The following is a 21,795-nucleotide window of genomic DNA, read 5'->3' on the forward strand; positions in this document are numbered from 1 at the left end:
TCCACTGATGTTTGTATTCTGGGAACTGCCTCTTCTAGAAAGGAAGGTGCCCCACCCATAACAGAAGTACCTTGGCTGACACTTTAGCTTGTATATTCTGCTGTGCTGCACGCTTTCCAGGTAAGTGCATCAGATTCTGTCCATTAATGGCTATTAAAGTAAATACTGCATATCTCAGGCAGCGTAACACTGCACTATTAGTTTGCAGAGGAATGCTGAGTATGTAGGGCAGCTCCTTTCCATCTGTTTGTGCTGCTCCCTAACTGCTGAGCAGTGTTTGCCAAAACAGAATTACATCAGATAAGAAGCACATTCTCTCCAGACTTCTCTCCTGTACCTTACTGACATGCTTTACTAATAAGATTGTGCAGCAGAGGCTGCTATAACCAGCTTCATTTAGTAAGGATTTGCACAGAGCTGGCTGCACCCTTTTCATTGTTCATGGGAAGGATCATGAGATCTGTAGTGTATTGCTTTACACATGTCTGTAGTCCTACCTTCATTGCATCACTCCTGACCGCTGGGGAAGCTAGGATCCACTTCTGTTACTGAAACTGTCAGCAAAGAAGTTCAAACCTGAAAATAAATATTTTTAGTGCGATGTAGAGGGCAATAGTTTTCGTGTTTTTATTACTTAGGGGTTTTGAGTTATTTAGCTTTTTATTGAGCAGCTCTCCGATTTGCAATCTTCAGCAATCTGGTTGCTAGGGTAAAAATTACCTTAACAACTATGTATTGCTTTAAGTAAGGTACTGGAAGATGAATAGGAGAAGGGCTGACTAGAAAGACAAGTAATAAAAAGTAGCAAATAATAATAAACGTGTAGCCTTACTGGGCTTTTTTTTTTTTTTTGATGGGGTCAGTGACCCTCGTTTGAAAACTGGCTAGAGTCAGAAAAAGCTAAATAATTCAAAAACTATTAATACAAGAAATAGAAAAGTTGCTTAGAATGCTTACAACTCTAAAAGTAAACATTTGTAATTACCATTGCAACTGTAAATGTTATTTGCGCCCCTTTTGCCTCACGAGGAAACTTCGGGCGACTTTGGAAAACGTATCGCTGCGTGTGATTAGCGCAGGTGATTTTTTATTTTAGCCAGGCACAGAGCGAGGGGAGGCATTCGGGGAAGATTGGTCAAGGAAATCACCGCGATTAGTCGCCAGCCGACTAAATCTCCCCAAATCGTCCAGTGTGTCCCAGCCCTTAGAGCAGGGGTGCCCAAACTTTTTGCAACAAGGCCCAGATTTGGTGAAGTGAAAATGTGTGGGGGCCGACCATTCAGCCTGACATTCTTTGAACCATTAACATTAAATTACAGGAATCAAGGAATCACGTAGCCGTAATATTTGGGCACATTAGTGAAATGATCTGCCACTTGGTCTATACTGCAGCCTGTGTGCTGAAGGTGTTAGTAATAGACATTTACTGGCACGTAGTGACGCCATACTTCTTTAGTTTGCTGTACAGGCCCGTCAGTACGTCTATTGACACCTTCAGCCCTAAAGAAGTATGTGAAAACAGCGCATCTCTACGTGCCAGATCATTTCATTAATGTGCCTTAATATTACTGCTATGGGATTCCTGATCACACTGTGCTGGGGGGCCTCATTATTATTAATTTCATGATGGAGGCTGAGGGCCGGTGTAAATTTGAAAACAGGCCGCAATTGGCCCCCGGGCCTCACTTTGGACATGCCTGATCTAGGCAGTTGTGATAATGATTATCTCCAAAAATCAAAAATGGTTCTTAAATCTTTGACATTATGCAATAGGTGTAATTTAAGAATGTGTAGAAAGTGCAGTGTGTTAAGGCAAGTTTTGGATGTCATTTTTTTTTTTTTTTTACCGATAACACATTTCCCCCCATGCTTCCAACATAATTGCAAATGCATTCCAAATTGCACCCACCACAATCATATGCAAGCTGTGTCTAGCATTTTCCTAGCATGGAGGTTGTGCCACTTCCAGAGTGTGCATTCAACACAGTATTTGCATCTGATTTGCTGGGTACAAGGGTGGATCTGGGGCAGGACACCATCCAGGGGTCCACTTGCCCATTAATTCACCCTTGGCTGCTGTAACATCATGGGGTTGCCCTAAACTGATCCGTGTGACCTCATAAAACAATAATCTCCCTCTTGACGCATTTTGTGTTGTTGGGAACTTCATCAGTTTGTAAAATCTGTTGGTCTAAGGTGTTAATGGCATAAAAGAGAGGGTGCAATTAAAATGGACTTGTTTTGACAGTGTTCATTTTTGTTAAATGGTAAAATATAAACCGGCCCGGATTTGTGACAAAAGCCTGGGCCTAAGGCAGCAAAATATTAGATGAATTATCCCTTTGGCATTTTCATCACTGCCATTTTTTCTAAGCAGTAGTCAAAATGCCTGTCCCTGTCTATGAAATAATGAGAAACTCTCTGCCTATGGCTGACGCTGCCAGTCAAAACGCTCAACCGAGAGCACCATGGCAGTCACACCAAGGTAACTGTACTTTAACTTGTAGAATGCAATGAGGCTGTACGGTGCAATTTGCTTGATCTCTGGCCAGATGTCTGATAGAATGTGCTGGGCTTTAAATGTATGCTTGACTTTTAACATAGACTCTCTCCCCGTAATAACAAGTTCCTGACTATAAGAATGAACAGATTCTTGCAAACACCTTAGTACAAGTCAAGTATTTAGCCTAAGGTCACGTCAGGAATCAAACCAGTAAGACAGCAATGAGGTGGCACTCCTCTTCCTATGTAATGTGAGAGAATCCATCTCAAGTATTCCCCACCTCTCTCAAGCAGACTGACTCTATGGTTCTTACTATTCCACTCAGAAAACACAGTTTCATTACCAAGAATGTTATCCTCGGGGCTGGGGCAGCAACTCGGGGAGGCCCATTTATCAAAGGTCGAATTTTGAATTCGTGTGAATTTTTTTTTAAATCGAATATTCTCACAATTCGTAGGAATCTAGTTTTTTTCCCGAAAATAAAACTCGAATGTCAACATCTTCAAATGGCTCAACGGACCTCTGCCACTGACTTGTAGGTTTTAGGTGGCGAATATTCAAATAAGGATTGTTTCTATGGTTGAGGGGTGATAAAGCTCACATTCGAATAGGGGGATTAAAATTTGAATGTGTGAATTCTGACACTTGAGAATTGGAATTTACTATTCGACCCTTGTTAAATCTGCCCGTAGGTGTCTTATACTTAGCAATATCACCCCAAAGTTAATCATATAGTTATGGCTTAGAAAGTCATTATCAGGGGTGTAACTAATGAAGAAGCAGACCCTGCTGCCTGGGGGGGGGGGTAGTAGGAATAGAGCAGATATTGCATTGGAATCTCATTAAATTATTAAAGATTCTCTTCCCTTTTCTGACCATCTAGTGTTAGTGGGAGTCTGGATAGACCTGTTGGGCAAGTCCTATTCCATAGACACTGTATAAACATGCTCAGACAGCAAACATACATATGCAACGTTGTTTTACAGAGGTTTCATGGGATCCCAATATTACTGGCAGGGCCTCTGGGTTTACACAGATGATTAAATTTGGCATTTTAACATATTTCACGTAATTCTTTTGAAGTGTATTAGGCGTGTAAGGTGATCACAACTTCTGTTGACTTTCAGCAGGCCAACCAACAATTGGGAAGTCCTTTTTAATTTTCTTGGTCTCTTGTCCCAAAAAGTAGATTAACCATGGAACTGGATTATATTTTGTCCAGTTAGATCTTCTCTTAAGCATCCCTCTGTGTGCAGTTTACAACACTGGTTGCTAGACTACATAGAACCCTGTAAACCAGATTACCATTCCAAACTGGGGTGCTTCGGAGAATAGTGCTAATATATTAAAAATAAACATTAGGACAATGCCTATGGTCTTCATTATCTGCTTCGTAAAGCCCCATGTATACCTTTACTTCTTTCTGAGGTTCTCCTGTCAGGCCCCTTCCCTTCTACCAAACCCCAGGCATAGCTCAGTGTTTTGCTTTAGAGCAGAAGGTACAGAAAATGGAGAAGGAGGTCTGTACCAGGGGAACTCCAAATGTGTGATTTAAAGGGTAATGAAAGTAAGAGACTAATGGCTGTTATGGAAAGCAGCGCAGTGACCCTATGCCATACAATTGCAGGACAACTGTGGTCACTCATGATTTCAGAAGACCAGTGTCAGACTGGGTCCACCAAAGAACCTGACATGGAGGGTCCATTCTCACAATGATTACATGAAGTCAGTGCTATAATAGGGGTCATATAGGAAGTTATAGCTAATAAAGTAAAGCCAAAAAAATAAAATAAAATTTTTATTTCTTTAATCTCAAATATACTTTAAATAAAAAACGTGTACTGTTTTTTTTTTTTATAAGAAACCTGACTGTATGCAGTGAAATTCCCCCTTCATTTACATTTACTGCTGTATATAGGAAACTTCAGACAGTCCCTAACTGCTCTGCAGAGAAACGAATATACTTTCAAACAGCAGGGGGAGCCCGCACCTTACATCCCAGAACTTGAGCAGCTTTGTTAGTTTTCCTGTAGAGCAGCTGGCAACTGAGTAGAGCTTCGTATCCGCAGCTGTCAGAGCAAATAAATGAAGGGAGAATTTCACTGCATATAGTCAGGTTTCTTATAAAAACAGTGCAGATTTAATATTGGGGATAGGGTTCTTTTTCAGTTAATAAAGTAAAAATGGGATTTTATTTTGTTTCCAACTCCAGCTGCAGGAACTAAGATCACGGAGCCAGATTAAAACAGATAAACTGGGATTCTATTTTTAAGGATTATTTTGCTGCAGCCACTGGCTCTGCAGAGTTGGAGAAAGTTTTGTATTAAACAATACAAAAACTATAAAATCCATATTAGATTACATGACAACACAGGACCCTGTGCAGTCTGCATATTCTGATTATTAATCAGTCTTGCTGTATTGGCTTCTGGCAGATATTTGACTTTGTGCTGTTTTGATGATGACAATCCCTAAACAGCCCAAACCACACTGAGCATGTGCATAGTCTTGGTCTTGCAGAGATGTATAACAAAGTTACAAGATGGTGACCCCCTGTGGCCAACTTTGAAAGCATAAATCATTTGTTTGATTAGGCTTCTGGTGCAGTAAGTTTATGTTTAGTATACAAAATACAGCATTTCTAGCCTAATTCTGTTTTAGACTTTAGTTTCCCTTTAACTCGGTCCTGCTGTATGACTTTCTGGTACTCTGCCAGGCCAGTCCCTCCCTGAATCCAATTATGTTATTGGTGTTTGTGTGTTTTTTTTCTACTAGCATTCTGGAGAAGTATAAGGGCCCCAAATTGCTAGTGTGAGATCCAGTCCCACTGGCATAGTTGGCACCTCCTCCTAATTATAGTCCATTGACCCCAGTTTACAAAAGCCTGGTCTGTGCTGTACTCATTAAACAAAAAAGACATGTTTCACATTGTGTAGGTATGATTCATTTTCATGGAATGCGCTGGGTAGGGGAAAATTGGATACAACTAGTTGCTGTGTGTATACGGGGTTCGACACATTCTGATTAATGTGGAATTCACAATTTGCTTTGTAAAGACAAACAGTAATTTGAATTTAAAAAAATCTTTCTTATGTAGATGGCTCAGTGTGTGACCAAGATTCAGCTGTCCATCGCCTGTTCAGATCTTCTGGACAAAGATGTGGGTTCCAAATCAGACCCTCTGTGTGTGGTTATGCAAAGCACTGGAGACGGCAAATGGATGGAGGTAAAACGTATTTTATTTTGCACACATCTACTGAACATAGTGGCAATAACGCGACTGTAAAGTTACTGGCAGATAAAGAGATTATTTGCCCATGATAAATCTCTTCTGCGGGTGACTAATCTCCTGCAAATGCTTTTAATGACGTTAATAGCCGGTGTGAAAATATATGAATTCATCCTGTTTTTCATGTTTCCTTGCTAGACAGCTTCGGGTGAATTCAGAAAAACTGCATATGTTTTCCCACTGGCAGTTACATTATCGCTGGTGGGAAAGCACATGGAAGAAAGTAATCGCCTGCAGTATCGTAGATTTATTGCGGGCAACTAATTTCCTCATCTGTCAGCGCCCTTAGGGTTCAGGTATTTGTACTTTTGTCTAAATGGGAAAAAAAGGGTTAGTCCATCTTCCTTTATTTAAAAGGTGTGGACCTCTTATTTTTTATATTTTATTTTTTTTGAGACTCGGTCATACCAGTTTAAGAAATAGCCATTTTGGGTATGCCATTATTTTATGTTAGGATGTATGTGTTTTGTGGCCATATTCATATTTATGTGTTATCCACTGTATATGGGGGGTTGACAAAGTCAAGTCTCCAGGTAGCTTACATTGCAAGTCACACTCTGACCCAAATTATCAATATTAAAGGGTTTTCTGGGAATGGTAGTTTGGTTGTATGTTGCTACTGGGTCCATATACCTCTCAACTGGATATGGGCACGATGGGGGGTTCCTCCGCCATCCTATCAGTTGGGAGGTAAGATGTGGGGGGCAGGTATCACAAACCAGGATTTAAATTAGTGCCAGGCATTCTCTCAATAGTATTGTCTTTTTTGGCAGTACAGTTATGTGACCTGGGGTTTTCCAGATAACTGATATTTCCATAACTTGGATTTTCGAACTTTAAGTCTACTAGAAAATCATGTAAACGTTAAATAAACCCAACAGGCTGGTTTTGCTTCCAATAAGGATTAATTATATCTTGGTTGGGATCAAGTACAAGGTACTGTTTTATTTTTACAGAGAAAAAGTAAATCATTTTTTAAAATTTGGATTATTTGGATAAAATGGAGTCTAATTCCGTAATTCTGAGCTTTCTGGATAACGGGTTTCAGGATAACAGATCCCATGCCTGTACTATTATTTCTTATTCTAAATGCTTTTGAATATCTGAATAATAAAGAAAGAAAAAGCTTAGCTCATCCTGATCACCACATATATCTGCTATTTCTCCTCTAGCTGGGACGTACAGAGAGGATCAAGAACAACCAGAGCCCAGAATTCTCCACTAAACCAATCGTGGATTACTATTTTGAAAAAGTGCAAACCATGTCATTTAGGATTTACGACATTGACAATAAATCAGTGGAGGTCTCTGATGATGATTTTTTGGGAGGCTACCAGTGCACCCTTGGGCAGGTAAAGTGGCATTGATTGGGCAGTGTCTGTGTATTATCACTGATATCCTCATGTACAGTTTATGGGTCATGTTGTTACCCAGGCAATTAATAGCCGAGTGTTGGTTTGTTGTAACCACACTCTCTGAAACACTGTTTAGTTTATGCCATCATGATGCTCCTCCTGCTTCGAATATTACATATCTATTATTGTACTAGACTTCACACAATATTTATGGCAGGCTACTTTGCAGAATTATATATTAGGGATGCACTGAATCCAGAATTCGATTCGGCCAGGATTCAGCCTTTTTCAGCAGGATGTGGATTCAGGCCAATCCTTGTGCCAAATGTTAGGCACCCCCAAGTTATTGTATCGACTTACCTGAAATTTACCTTTTAATAAAACTATATTGTTTAGTTGAATCGCCCTGTAATACAGGCCATTATTCTTTTCCATTCAGATTGTGTCCAGCCAGAAAATAAAGGGACCCTTGGAGCTGAAACAAGGAAAGCCTGCTGGGAAAGGAACCATTACTGTACGTTTACCAAGTAACTAGAATTAACCTCTAGATACTGTCATGATTTTCATGGTGTCGTTTTTTTAATACCATATTATATTGTGGGTATTGCAAATAATCCTATAATGTAAACCACTAAATGTATTTTAAGTTTTAAAAGTGGTATTTTTTCTTGCTGTCTTATTTCATTCTCCATGATCCTGTGGTTACAGAATCTGAATCTTCCAGCACGGCATCATGCAAGTTCAGTGGCCACAGCTAGTCAGTTCTTAACTCTTTGACTATATGACATAGCTTGTCCTCCTATATCTCAAACTTGTGTGCCATTCTCATATTTACCACTAGGTGATATTTTTAGTAGCGCAGACTATTTCTGAGCTAGGTTTGACTTGTAGGATGCTGTAACCTACTCCAGCCTTCAGCTAGTCTTTTTTTATTTTTTTATTTATTTTTATTTTTTGGAACAGTAATGGAAACTTCTGGGGTGTCAAGATACATTTCCTCTTACTGTATATAATTAATCTGGGGACATACTTTCCACTGACTCTCACTGTATTTAGTGTATTTGAGATGTTGGTATCCCCCTGCCTGACGCTGTATAATATAGTTAGGATGCAGAGATACTGTTCTTGGAAATTATTATACTATTATTTACAGGGGAAAATATATATTATATACAGTGGCATATATATATATATATATATATATATATATATATATATATATATATATATATATATATATATATATATATATATATATATATATATTTTACCATCTGATTTATCTATGGGCATATAGGGCTGTTTTTCAAAATTATATCTTGGCTAAACTGAAATGAAACCAGTTATGGGCATTCAGATGTTCTGTGTTTGATTGTCCCCTTTTGAGCAATAGATATAAACAGAATTTAATAATATCTAAAAATGTTGGTTGTAAAAAAAAGTTTATCTATCTATCAGTATTTCTATATTACAGGTGTTGGGGAATACAACCATATATTTGACAGCAAATGGGGGTCCTAAACCCAAACAATGTAAAGACCACTTCCTGGATTTATCAATTACTAATGTTTCATATGAACCATATTACTCTTTCGGTGCTCCTGTGTCTGACTTGCAAATTAGTTTTATTATGACACACGATCCCTTTCTTTTTTTTTTTAGATCATTGCTGAAGAGATTAAGGATACCAGGGTAATTAACCTGGAGGTAGAAGCCAGAAATCTTGATAACAAGGTACAGTCTCACAAGGGAACGAGCACCACAGATTCCCCTGCCCTATGTATTTTTCATGGTACAGGTATGGGACCTGTTATCCAGTAAGCTTGGGACCTGGGGTTTTCTGGAAAACAGATCTTTCTGTAATCTGGATCTTCATACCTTAGGTCTACTAGAAAATCATGTAAACTATAAATAAACCCAATAAGCTGGTTTTGATCCCAATAAGGATTTGTAATATCTTAGTTTGGATCAAGTACAAGGTACTGTTTTATTATTATTATTATTATTATTATTATTATTATTATTATTATTGAGAAAAAGGAAATCATTTTTTACAAATTGGATTATTTGACTATAATGGAGTCTATGGGAGACCGCCTTTCCGTAATTCAGAGCTTTCTGGATAACGGGTTTCCGGATAACTGATTCCATATTTGTACTGTCAAATTATTTCACTGGGCAAGATAGTACGGCAGCAAAGAAAAATCCCAATGGGAGAGTGACATTTCTTTATTTTGCTTAATTATTCCAAAAAAATAAAATAAATGTGTATCAGTCTTCAAAATTCCTTATTATTTTATGTACTTTTATACAACCTGGCTTGGAGGATGTCTTGACGATATAAAATCATATTAAACTCCCATAATTTCGCTGTTTTATAGATTTGTTTGGTCTTGACATGGTTGGCCAGTTTCTCCAAGGGAATCACCAGTGAAGTTTAATGGAGATTGGAATGGCTAGATCTTTTATTAATTATCCAGCTTTACATCAATTGCCTCTAGAAAATATATTTAGGCCTCTCCTCGGGGTATAGCATGTAAAGGATATTGTGAAAAAGTGGGAATGATAAAACAAATGAAAATGTTTACATTAAGGGGCACTTTTGCCTAGGGTCGAATATCGAGGGTTAATTAACCCTAGATATTCGACCGTCGAAGTAAAATCCTTCGACTTCGAATATCGAAGTCAAAGGATTTACCGCTATTCCTACGATCAAATGATCGAAGGAATAATCATTCGATCGAACGATTCGAAGGATTTTAATCCATTGATTGAAGGATATTCCTTCGATCAGAAAATTGTTAAAAAGCCTATGGGGACCGTCCCCATAGACTAACATTGGCCTTGGTAGGTTTTAGGTGGCGAACTAGGGGGTCGAAGAATTTTTTAAAGAGACAGTACTTCGACATCGAGTGGTCGAATAGTCGACCGATTTTTAGTTCGAGTCGAAGGTCGTAGTCGAAGGTCGAAGTAGCCATATTCGACCATTGGAAATTCAAACTATTTTTCCTCTATTCCTTCACTCGAACTAAGTAAATGGGCCCCTAATTGTCATGTGCCATTTTAAACCATATTTAGATATCTATGTGGCAGATATATTGGCCGGCTGGGGAAACAGTATGCTCAGTAAAGTAACCTCGTACAGGCACTTGCTCTTTAGGAGTGAAATAAAGACATTTCTGTTTTCCTAGGATTTCCTTGGCAAATCAGATCCATTCCTGGAATTGTTTAAACAAGGAGATGGTGGAAGCTGGCAGCTAGTCTACCGCTCAGAGGTAAATTGCATTACACACAAATATCTGCACTAGGAAACATTTGTCATCGGTGAAATAGATGAGTTTTTAATTCAGAGCATCGGAAGGACTTAAGGACTAACATTGCTGCCTTGGACACACTCTATGTTGTGCACTTTATTTGTATTTGATAATAATAATTGTAGTGCTCAAGTCAAGAGCATAAGGAGCAGTATATTAGCTCTATTACTTAATAGTATTAACGAGCTGCTTCATGTTCTGTATTTTTCCAGGTAATCAATAACAACCTCAACCCTACCTGGAAAAAGTTCAGTGTTCCTCTGCAGACTTTCTGTGGCGGTGACATGAACAAGCCTATTAAGGTAAGGACACATCTACCTTTAGGTAAACTAACTGAAATTGTCTACTCTGAACTGTGCAGTGTGATGCAGGCTTAAATCTAGAGGATGACTGAGCAGATGAATGGGTGAGTGAAGGAATGACTCTGTGTCCTGTTTTATCAGGTTTCAATTAGCGATCACGATGACAGCTCCGATTTTGACCTGATAGGAGAATTCGAGTGCACTGCTGGCAAGCTGCTGGAGGTTAAGGACCAAGCGGTGAGCCTTATGACTTCTTCTTCTCACTACCTGCCTCTCTCCCTCTAGGTACATTGTAGCGACTATGATAGTGATGGCTCCCATTATTTAATAGGCATTTTTGAGACTAACGTGTCTCAGCTGCAGAAGGGTGAGCTTGGTTCATTATTGTAATGTACTCTACATTTGATCAGATCATACATATATTCCCTAATCATTTTGGAAGTAGAATTAATTGATCCCAGCAGATCCTCCGCATGTGAGTATTCCTTTGCAATCGCTACATAAAGGCTTGTCCCTTCTGGGGCGCAAACGCTAATCTGACCGTGTAATAGCTGCGGTTTGAATCGAAATCTAACATGCAAGGGTATCTGCGAAATTAGAGAGAGCCTTTAATAACCTTCTATATCTTGCTGGAATTCAATTTTGCACATACCCCTCTTCAGGTGGAGTTTGACTGTATTAATCCACAGAAGAAACAAAAGAAGAAAAGCTATAAGAACTCTGGCACTGTGAGGGTCAAATCATGCAAAGTAAGTGTTTTGTTTTCAGCTGCCCTCTAAAAGACACATACTATGTATTAAATGTAGCAGCATTAATTTCCTATATTTACAGATCTCTTATACACACTTGATTTTAGTAAGAGAGACAGTCAGAGCTCTCCTATGAGAAATAGAAGTATAAGACTGAGAAACAAACATATTTTGTATGTATACACAGTTATAAATGCCCTTGTGATTAGACAGAAAGGTAGAGATGCTCAAGACAACTGTGGTGCAAATATCCTAATAAAAGGCATAATCAGGCAGCATGTAAAGTGAGATTTAGGGGCACATTTATTTTTATTTTTTTGGCTACTTTGAATCGAACGATTCGAACTAAAAATCGTTCGACTATTCGATAGTCGAAGTACTGTCTTTTTAAAAAGAACTTTGACTACCTACTTCGCCAACTAAAATCTACCGAGCATCAATGTTCGCCTATGGGGACCTTCCCCATAAGCTTTCTAACCTATTTCTGATCGAAGGAAAATCGTTCCTCAAATTGTTCGATTCGAAGGATTTAATCGTTTGATCGAACGATTTTTCCTTCGATCGTTCGATCAAACTAAATGCGGTAAATCCTTTGACTTCGATATTCGAAGTCGAAGAATTTTACTTCGATAGTCGAATATCGAGGGTTAATTAACCCTCGATATTCGACCATCGAAGTAAAATCGTTCGACTTCGAAGTCAAAGGATTTACTGCATTTAGTTCAATTCGAACGATTTTTCCTCGATCGTTCGATCAAACTAAATGTGGTAAATCGTTTGACTTCGATATTCGAAGTTGAAGGATTTTATTTCGATGGTCGAATATCGAGGGCCTCGATATTCGACCATCGAAGTAAAATCCTTCAACTTCGAATATCGAAGTCAAAGGATTTACCGCATTTAGTTCAATTTGAAGTTTTTTTCATTCGAATCCTTCACTCGAGTTTAGTAAATGTGCCCCTTAATCTGATGGTACCTTTCTTTTCCCCAAGATCGACGTTGAGTACTCATTCCTGGATTACATAATGGGAGGCTGTCAGATCAACTTCACGGTGAGTAATGTGAGCTCACAAATTACACAGAATACAGGTAAGGCACTTGCTATCCAGAATGCTTGGGACCTGGGGTTTTCCAGATAACTGATCTTTCCGTAATTTGAATCTTCATACCTTGTCTACTAGAAAATCATATAACATTAAATAAACCCTCTGAGCTCAGAGGAAGTGCCGAGCATTACGGCAAGAAACGTGTAAGTCCAGTACACCCACCGCACAAAGATCGTACCACTGTATGTGCCTAAATAAAGCCGTTTTTCAGAGACAAGGATTGTGTCCTGGATTACCGGAATAGCGCCTAATAATGCGGGAGTTTTCTATTTGTTAATTAAATAAACCCAACAGGCTGGTTTTGATGCCAGTAAGGATTAATTATGTCTTAGTTTGAGTTTGGATCAGGTACAATGTAGTTTTATTATTAAAGAGAATAAGGAAATGATTTTAAAAATTTGGATTATTTGCATAAAATTGAGTCTATGGGAGATGGCCTTTCCCTAATTTGGAGCTTTCTGGATAAAGGGTTTCTCATAACCTGTACTGACATGCAAGCAACTAAAATTTAGAGTAAAGACCCATGCACAATTTTCTATCCACTTCTATCTGTCAGAGAAAGAGAGCAAATCTGTTAATTACACTGTGTATGTTTGTGTGACTACAGGTGGGTATAGATTTCACTGGCTCCAATGGGGATCCTAAGTCTCCTGATTCTCTCCACTACATCAGCCCGAATGGAGTCAACGAATACCTGACAGCAATCTGGTGTGTGGGCAACGTGGTTCAGGATTATGACACGTAAGGATCCATTTATTGCTGTCATTGCAAGTTTTATTCTTCTTATCTCCAATGCCTGTAGTGGATGTTGATAGGTAACCAGCCCATACCAGCTCAAAAAGTGCTCGGGAAAGGTATTCCATAAATTAATACAAATCTTGCATAAAAATTATACTATTATCTCTCTCTTTCTCTCTTTCTCTCTTTCTCTCTTTCTCTCTTTCTCTCTTTCTCTCTTTCTCTCTTTCTCTCTTCACAGCCTATGAAGAGAGTATTGCCTGGGAATATTGTTACTCACTTATTCACTTCCTTCCTTAGAGACAAGTTGTTCCCAGCATTTGGGTTTGGAGCCCAGATTCCTCCAAACTGGCAAGTAAGTAGTTTAAAATAAAGTGAAACACTAACATTCCACTGAAGATACTGTGTACAGTGTAGCTGTTGAGTTGTTGCAAAATCTAGATGGAGGCAAGTTACCAATGTATAGCTCTAAATGGGTTTTGTGTACTTCATCACCAGTCTTATCCAATATGCCTACTTCTACATCTGTTCGGACATTGTCTATGTTTTATTTCTAGGTATCACATGAATTTGCCTTAAACTTCAGCCCTGACAATCCTTACTGTCCAGGTAGGATATCTGTGGAGTGTAGATGAACTGTGGAATGTATGGGGTTTTTTTTACACAAGGTTGAGGGCTGGTATTTTAAATACTATGAAGAAGGGGCTATTATCAAAATATAGTTCCTTGATTTCATGCAGACTGTATACTGGTATACTGTATTTATGTGCATCAATTGCAATTTTTTAATAGTCTGTTTTGTGGTGCCTCTAGGGTGTAAGTCTTTCGATATGAGACAGTTATGATCTAATGTTATTGTGCTCTTCTAGGAGTACAGGGCATAGTAGATGCTTACCGTCAGGCCCTGCCTCAGGTCCGTCTCTACGGCCCAACCAACTTCTCCCCCATCATCAACCATGTCACTCGGTTTGCGGCAGCTGCAGCTCAGCATAAAACTGCCTCTGTAAGTACATGGTGTCGTTTCTTTCAGGATTTGGAGAAACGAAAAGGAAATTAACATTAAAATTTGTGTCTGCAATGTGCCAAAATATATTGTCTGGCTATGAAAATTAATTAAAAGGGGTAAGGGTAAGGCCACACTGGGCGTCTTGGGGAGATTTGGTCGCCTGGCGACTAATTGCCTCATCTTTGTGGCGACCAATCTCCCCAAACGCAATTCGTTTTCTGAACGTCGCGTGTGATTAGCGCTGGCGTTTTTTCATTTTAGCTGGTGCAGAGTGAGGGAAGGTGTTTGGGGAGATTGGTCGCCACAAAGATGAGGCGATTAGTCGCCAGGCGACCAAATCTCCCCAAAATGCCCAGTGTGGTCACTTTTTAATCTTAACTGGAATGGTGCATTTCCTTCTATTCAAAAAGAAGAAATCGCACTTTATAATTCCTTAAAGGGAATAAACTCAGTTTCACTCCTGACATGAGAAGATGATTCCAGCATCTGTAAATTTTCTGTACCACACTTATGATATTAGCAGTGTAAAAACGGTTAAATTCATGAATAAAATGAGCACTTTTGTGCACTGAAATGTGTATATGCTAATTAAACTATTAAAGTGGACCCGTCACCCAGACATAAAAATCTGTATAATAAAAGTCCTTTTTAAATTAAATATGAAATCCAATTTCTTTTTTTTATTAAAGCATTCATAGCTGTTGTAAACTCATTTAAAAATATCAGCTGTCAATCAAATATTGTCTGCCCCTCCTCTATGCCAGTGGCATAGAGGCGGGGCAGACAATTACTTTCACTTTCCATTCAGCACTTCCTAGATGTCACTGCTCTCCCCACATTCCCCCACCTCTTAATGATTTAATTGTGTAACCAGGGCATGGGGATGGACATTGGGTCCCTGTCCCCTGGTGCACAAACAAGATTCTGAGATGATACAAGGCTTGTCTTAATAACAATGTCCACAAAATGGCTCCTTCCTGGTTGCTATAATTATGAGTTCCCAGACTGATGGAAACAATATTCAAATAATTTATACAGTGTAATTAAAGTTCATTTTGCTTGACTAACATGATAAAATAGGATTTGGAATAATTTTGTTTGGGTGACGGGTCCCCTTTAACGGCCACCTTCCTTTCCCAGCAATACTTTGTTCTTCTGATCATCACTGATGGGGAAATCACAGATCTGAATGAGACTAAAAATGCTATTGTACAAGCCTCCAAACTGCCAATGTCCATCATAATCATCGGCGTGGGCAATGCAGACTTCAAGGCCATGGAATTCCTGGATGGGGATAATGGTGTTCTGAAGTCGTCCAGCGGGGAACCAGTCGCCAGAGACATTGTCCAATTCGTGCCATTCCGCCAGTTTCAAAATGTGAGTCTATATTAATCCTTGTATTTTTAGTAAAGGTATGAATGGGAAAATAGAAAACTATAGCTTCTTGGGGCAGCATATACTCCATTTTCCTTTAACAATATCACTTCTAGTCTTTATAGTAGCTTGAAAACTGCCCCATTATAAATATATATGTTTTTAGGAGGGGGTTATTTGGCGTGGCTCTTAAAAATAAAGCCCAAATGAAGAATTTGTTGTACAGTCAGTTGGTTTCAACTACCGTTCTTGTTTCTTGCTGCACATTTTATTAACTGCGGCTTTTTCTGTGTTTTGCAGGCGCCTCGAGAAGCTCTAACCCAGGCTGTTCTGGCAGAGGTTCCCAAACAACTGGTCTCTTATTTCAAGTTGCTTGGTCTGGGGCCTGTGAAGCTTCCGGAGAAGAGTAAACCATAGGAGATATCTCGGTACCCTTGGACAAGGTGCTTCTCACATTCCCAACCAGAAGAATAGCAAATACTGGGTTTTCCCCTCTTTTTTTTCTCTATTGCTTTTTTTTTATATATATATATATATGTATGTATGTTTCATAGTCTGCTGCTGTTCACACTTATTTTACACTGTCACTTTGCTATACCAGACTATACGAGAGTCTGCACAACTCCAGAGCACATTTAAAATGATAGACCTTGGGGTTAAGGACTAGCAGCAATTGGGCTCTCAAACCTTTCAATGGGTTCTGTGCCTGTTACTCAACCACTTATAGTTTTGTGTAGAATTCATTTGTACATTTTTGTGTGACTATAGAATGTGTTATAATCAGGTAGGCCACCATTACTGCAGTATCAGATGCTTTGTGGATGTTCTTACCCATGTTACTCCTTTGTTATAGAGTGGGTGGCCTGCATTCAAAATGCTGAATTGTTAAATGTTACAGAATTTTTTGCACCCAGTTATGGGATCTTTTCTTCATTCTAAGTCGCAAGACACAAGAAGGATTTTCTCTTCTCAGCGCAGCAGCCCTAGATGTTTATCAATATGCCAGGCATGGACGGTGCATTTATAGGTAATAAGAGTAGACCAGATCATTCCTAAAGTTATTTTGATGCCTGTGGAAATTGTAGAGGATACGACATGCCTTCAAGCGTCACGCCAACGGCTCATTCCTTATCGCAAAGTCATTTTTGGCCATGTTTAAGAAGCACTCTAATACTGTAAGAATTACAACTCGATAAGGAGGACATGAGCTTGGCAGGTCATAGTATGTATTGAGGAGAGATTACATGGGTGCAGACTGGTTTCTGCTACACAGATATAATCACTAGCTTTATTTCTTGTTTTTAGTCCTGGGTCTGCTTCTGCTCAGCATGGGGTGCATGTATATTTTATTAAGCCCACAGATTGCTGGATGTATAAACATCCTGTTTTGGCTGCACCTCCTTAGATATGTGAAAGTGTCCCCGCTGCCTGTAGAATGGTCCCAAAGACCTCACAATGCCATACGTTGCCTTGCCTTGGAATTGCAATAGACTTTATTAGTTCACTACTTTGCATCTTGAATGCTGGATCTTTTAAATTGCATTTGCCAAATGCCTTATTTTTATAATTCCTGTGCTTCTATTATGACTGCTGCTAGAGTTTTCTGAATAGTTTGCCTTGCGTCTTCCTGAAAGCGGAAAATAGGGTTTATTTCTGTTACAAATGACCAATACTTATAGAATATATATGATGCATATAAGCCATATAACTGCCATTACAAGCTGAAACTGATACTAGCTCTTAGGTGCAATGTGATTGATGGATAATACAAAAAAAAACACCTATGTAACCAAACACTGTTTTTCTATTTTTGTTATGAGTTTTTTTTCCCTAAAAAAAAAGAATGCCAATTGTGATTACCAACTCTACTGTACTTTTATTTATTTGTTCTGCTTTTGTCAGTTACATTCAGTTGAGTGTTTAGTACAATAGAGCTGCAGGGAATTAACATGCAGAATGATAGTATATTTAAGATTATAATGTGGGTCCAATGGGGGGGTGGCAAAATAGAAATAACAAACTTGTAACCGTTGCCATTTATAAAACTATAGAGCCTGGAAATTCTGAGAGTTATTGTTTAACAATAGCTGCTGTTAAAACTGAAAAATATAATGCTGGAATACCCAAACTTAATTGGAATGTTAGTGGGTTTCAGGTTACCAACCACAAATATAATTCAACAATATGTTAACTGAGTCTGATATTCCCAACTTACTTTTTTGGGAGGAAAGAAGCAATGGCAGTGGAGGGTCACACAGGAAGGCCACATAGGGTAAAAACTGTGAAGAATTCCTATTTTTTGTCCTAGATACAACTCAAGCTCCAGTTCGAAGATGTTAGAGTGAGATTTGTGGTGAATTCCTAGATATTCTTGGAATTGTGTCCGTATGGTTGATACACTCATATGTTTCTACACCTGTAACCTTGTTGTAAGAAAAGCTGGCTATCAATCTTATGGGGTGAGTTTGATAAATAATATCATTCCCTGTGCCTTTCACTTGGAACTCCAGAAACAAGTTGTGTACAGGATTGAACCCATGTAGACTAATAGAAGCAGGTCCGGACTGAGAATTAAAATAGGCCCTGACATTTCATGTACACAGAGGCCCAAACAGCCCCTACCAGCCCACTAAATACTGACTTTCTATGGGACCTTATAGCAGACCCTCTGGCATTTGCCAGAACTCACAGATTGCCAGTCCGGGCCTGAATAGAAGTGTCAGTAATCGAGTTTGTAGGCCCTTGGCTGTAACCAAAGGGAAAGTCAGGAGCAGGGTCTGATCAAACCGTAACTACAAGTCAGGCAAAGGTCAGAAGCAAAATCAGGGGTAGTCACAAACTGTCCAAGAAGACACTGGCACACAGAGGCTAGTAACAGCAGGGTTATACCCTTGGGTGTTTATTCTGCAAACGTGCACGTTTGCAGAATAAACACGCAAGGGTATAACCCTGCTGTTACTAGCCTCTGTGTGCCAGTGTCTTCTTGGACAATTTGCTGTGGGGGGTGCCGATCCCTCCAACACCGTGCACCAGGCGTCGAATTGCTGAAGGCCAGGGTTGTGCGAGCGGGCTACACTACATTGTAGTCACAAACTGGCCAGTAGTCGAAGAATTCTCAGTGTCAATCTGGATGACAGTCAGCTTGCAATGCATTGAGGGCCTCTGCGTCTATTTACATACACTCTGTGTTTGTGTGGCAGAAAGTGGGCAAGTTATGTGCTAAAAGGGCACAGATATAGACCTGAGAGAAGGCGAGTCCTAACCCTGACACACATTCACAGCCCTGATTGCCATGCCCAGTATGAGATGTCTCACAGGGGCCCTGGATAAAGGCTGGACCTCCAAAGTGGTGCACAAATGGAAAAGTCCCAACAACCATTGCTGTAGACCCTATTTAGTGAAGCAGGGTTGGTATTTGATGAAGTAACAAAACAATACCCCATAACAATAGCTCATCAACACAGACATCTGGGCTATTTTGGAATCTCTTTCTGGAATCTGGTTTCTTATTGGTTCTCCTATAACCACCACCCAAACAAAAAAATCCACACTAACAGGCATGAGTTTCTGAAGCATCACAAGAGAGGAAAGCTGTCATAGAAGCTGAATGGCAGATGCTTCAACCACTGAAATGACAAAATAGATTTGTCTCTGTGGGGATTGTTTTAAAATATAGTATATAAATATATAACGGTAAAAAATAAAAACACATCTCTAGGAAGAAATGGTCCGAGGAGTTTGCAACTGGGGATACCTGTCTGGATAATTGGGGAGTTTTCAGCAGATCTTAAGAACGTTAACATGATAGAACTTTTACCCCTCCATGAACCAGTGCCCATAAATCTGAATATTCTGTACTGTGCCCCCTGCTACATATAGTATTTCAGAGCAGTGAGTTGGAAACTGGTTTCTTTAGTTTCAAGGAAACTGCACCATAGGAACATGGTAAGTTAGGTTGAAAAAAAAAAAAGACACTCATCCATCAAGTGATATCACCCCTATCCCATACCCCCAGCAGCCCATCAGCAGAACAATGGGAAGGTAACCAGATAACAGCCTCCTGGTAGATATAAGAACAACACTCAATAGTAAAAATCCATGTCCCACTGCGACTCCGTTACATTGAGTAGCACATGACCAGGCACAATGACCTGAGATGACTTGTTGGGTTAGGAATTAAATTTTACACAGTAGAGTGAATTATTTGCAGTTTAATTTAAAAATAAAAACTACACCATAAAAATCATGACAGAATCCCTTTAAACTGCATTCAGTGAATGCATATTTATATAAACAGAAGAATATGTCCACTTCAGCTTCATTTTGTGTTTCTTGCACTTTTCAGATACAGAAGCTATTCTTACTTAATGTATGTTCCCACATAAATATGAATGTGCACAGAGAATCCAAAGGTTTACCGCATTTCTGTTTTAAAACAGAATTGCATTGTGCCTTATACAGTCATATGAAAAAGTTTGGGAACCCCTCTCAGCCTGCATAATAATTTACACCACTTTCAACAAAAAAGATAACAGTGGTCTGTCTTTCATTTCCCAGGAACATATGAGTACTGGGGTGTTTTCTGAACAAAGATTTTTAGTGAAGCAGTATTTAGTTGTATGAAGTTAAATCAAATGTGAAAAACTGGCTGTGCAAAAATTTGGGCACCCTTGTAATTTTGCTAATTTGAATGCATGTAACTGCTCAATACTGATTACTGGCATTGGTTAGATTAGCTTGTTATGCTTTGAAGTTCATAAGCAGGTGCTGGACCGCCATCAGAAATCGTAGGGCCCCATACGACAAAATTTCCTGGGCTGCGCCGACCGCAAGCCCCACCTACAGGTCCGCCCTCCCTACCACACAGTAAAAAAAAAAAATATTGGTGGCTAGGACCCCACATGAGAAAAAAAATTGGTGGCCAAAATTGTTGGCCAGCCCCCCCCCCCCCCACCACATTATAAGAAAATTGTCGGGCAGGGCCCCTTAAACGTCCATGCCTTCCCGAAGTCAGCAGCTCTCAGAAAGATGGGGGGCCCGGCTAATCAAGTAAGTGTAGCGTGGCCAGGCCCCCCTTACCCTCGGGCCCCCTACAACTCTCCCCCCTGTCCCCCCCTGATGGCGGCCCTGAGCAGGTGTGTCCAATCATGAGAAAAGGTATTTAAGTTGGCCAATTGCAAGTTGTGCTTCTGTTTGACTCTCCTCTGAAGAGTGACAGCATGGGATCCTCAAAGCAACTCTCAAAAGATCTGAAAACAAAGATTGTTCAGTATCATGGTTTAGGGGAAGGCTACAAAAAGCTATCTCAGAAGATTAAACTTGTCAATTTCAACTGTAAAGGATGTAATCGGGAAATGGAAGGCCACAAGCACAGTTACTGTAAAACCCAGGTCTGGCAGGCCAAGAAAAATACCGGAGCATCATATGCGGAGGATTGTGAGAAAGACCAAAGACCTGCAAGAACATCTTGCTGCAGATGGTGTATCTGTACATCGTTCTACAATTCAGCACAATTTGCACAAAGAACATCTGTATGGCAGGGTGATGAGAAAGAAGCCCTTTCTGCACTCACGCCACAAACAGAGTCGCTTGTTGTATACCCAAATTTATTCACCTGTCTAATTTTGTTATGATGCATATTTTCTGTTAATCCAATAAACTTTATGTCACTGCTGAAATACTACTGTTTCCATAAGGCATGTTTATATATTAAAAGGAAGTGGCTACTTTGAAAGCTCAGCCAATGATAAATAAAACTCTAAAGAATTAAGAGGGGTTCCCAAACTTTTTCATATGACTGTATAAACATAAATATACTGTATGTATATACAGTACTTTTGTTGCAATACTTTAATGTAACATACACAACTCACACAGGGCCAGTTAATCGAAATTCAATTTAGAAATGAAAAATTAGTTTCCATCCACCAACTGCTTGTAAGGGAATAAAAGCCCTGTTAATTTCATGTTGGCAATGTACAGTGAGTAGGAGGATAAGTCATTGTACAGCTAAATAACATCTATTAAGGGGGAAAAGCCTTACTCAAAAACAATGTGTT

The 21,795-nt window shown here is 39.4% G+C and overlaps 1 protein-coding gene and 1 pseudogene across 2 annotated transcripts; both read left to right on the forward strand.

The window, feature by feature from the left end:
• Positions 1-17,797, forward strand: cpne1.S (copine I S homeolog). 2 transcript variants are annotated; one of them, XM_018237435.2, is made up of 16 exons: positions 1-120; positions 5,601-5,729; positions 6,965-7,144; positions 7,587-7,661; positions 8,810-8,881; positions 10,339-10,422; positions 10,674-10,763; positions 10,905-11,000; positions 11,426-11,512; positions 12,505-12,564; positions 13,226-13,359; positions 13,657-13,711; positions 13,914-13,965; positions 14,226-14,359; positions 15,503-15,739; positions 16,037-17,580. In XM_018237435.2, the coding sequence occupies exons 2-16, from the start codon at positions 5,601-5,603 to the stop codon at positions 16,151-16,153; spliced, it is 1,602 nt and encodes a 533-aa protein (XP_018092924.1). In that variant the 5' UTR covers positions 1-120; the 3' UTR covers positions 16,154-17,580.
• LOC121398780 overlaps positions 16,506-21,795 on the forward strand; it is an 18,569-nt pseudogene continuing 13,279 nt past the window's right edge.

The sequence above is a fragment of the Xenopus laevis genome, chromosome 9_10S (genome assembly GCF_017654675.1).
Source record: "Xenopus laevis strain J_2021 chromosome 9_10S, Xenopus_laevis_v10.1, whole genome shotgun sequence".
Taxonomy (NCBI): Eukaryota; Metazoa; Chordata; class Amphibia; order Anura; family Pipidae; genus Xenopus; species Xenopus laevis.

Coding starts and splice junctions, on each gene's coding strand:
- cpne1.S (XM_018237435.2), top strand. CDS start 5,601: ATGGCTCAGTGTGTGACCAAGATTCAGCTGTCCATCGCCTGTTCAGAT. Junction 11,513..12,504: donor TGAGGGTCAAATCATGCAAA/GTAAGTGTTTTG, acceptor CTTTTCCCCAAG/ATCGACGTTGAGTACTCATT. Junction 13,712..13,913: donor AGATTCCTCCAAACTGGCAA/GTAAGTAGTTTA, acceptor TTTTATTTCTAG/GTATCACATGAATTTGCCTT.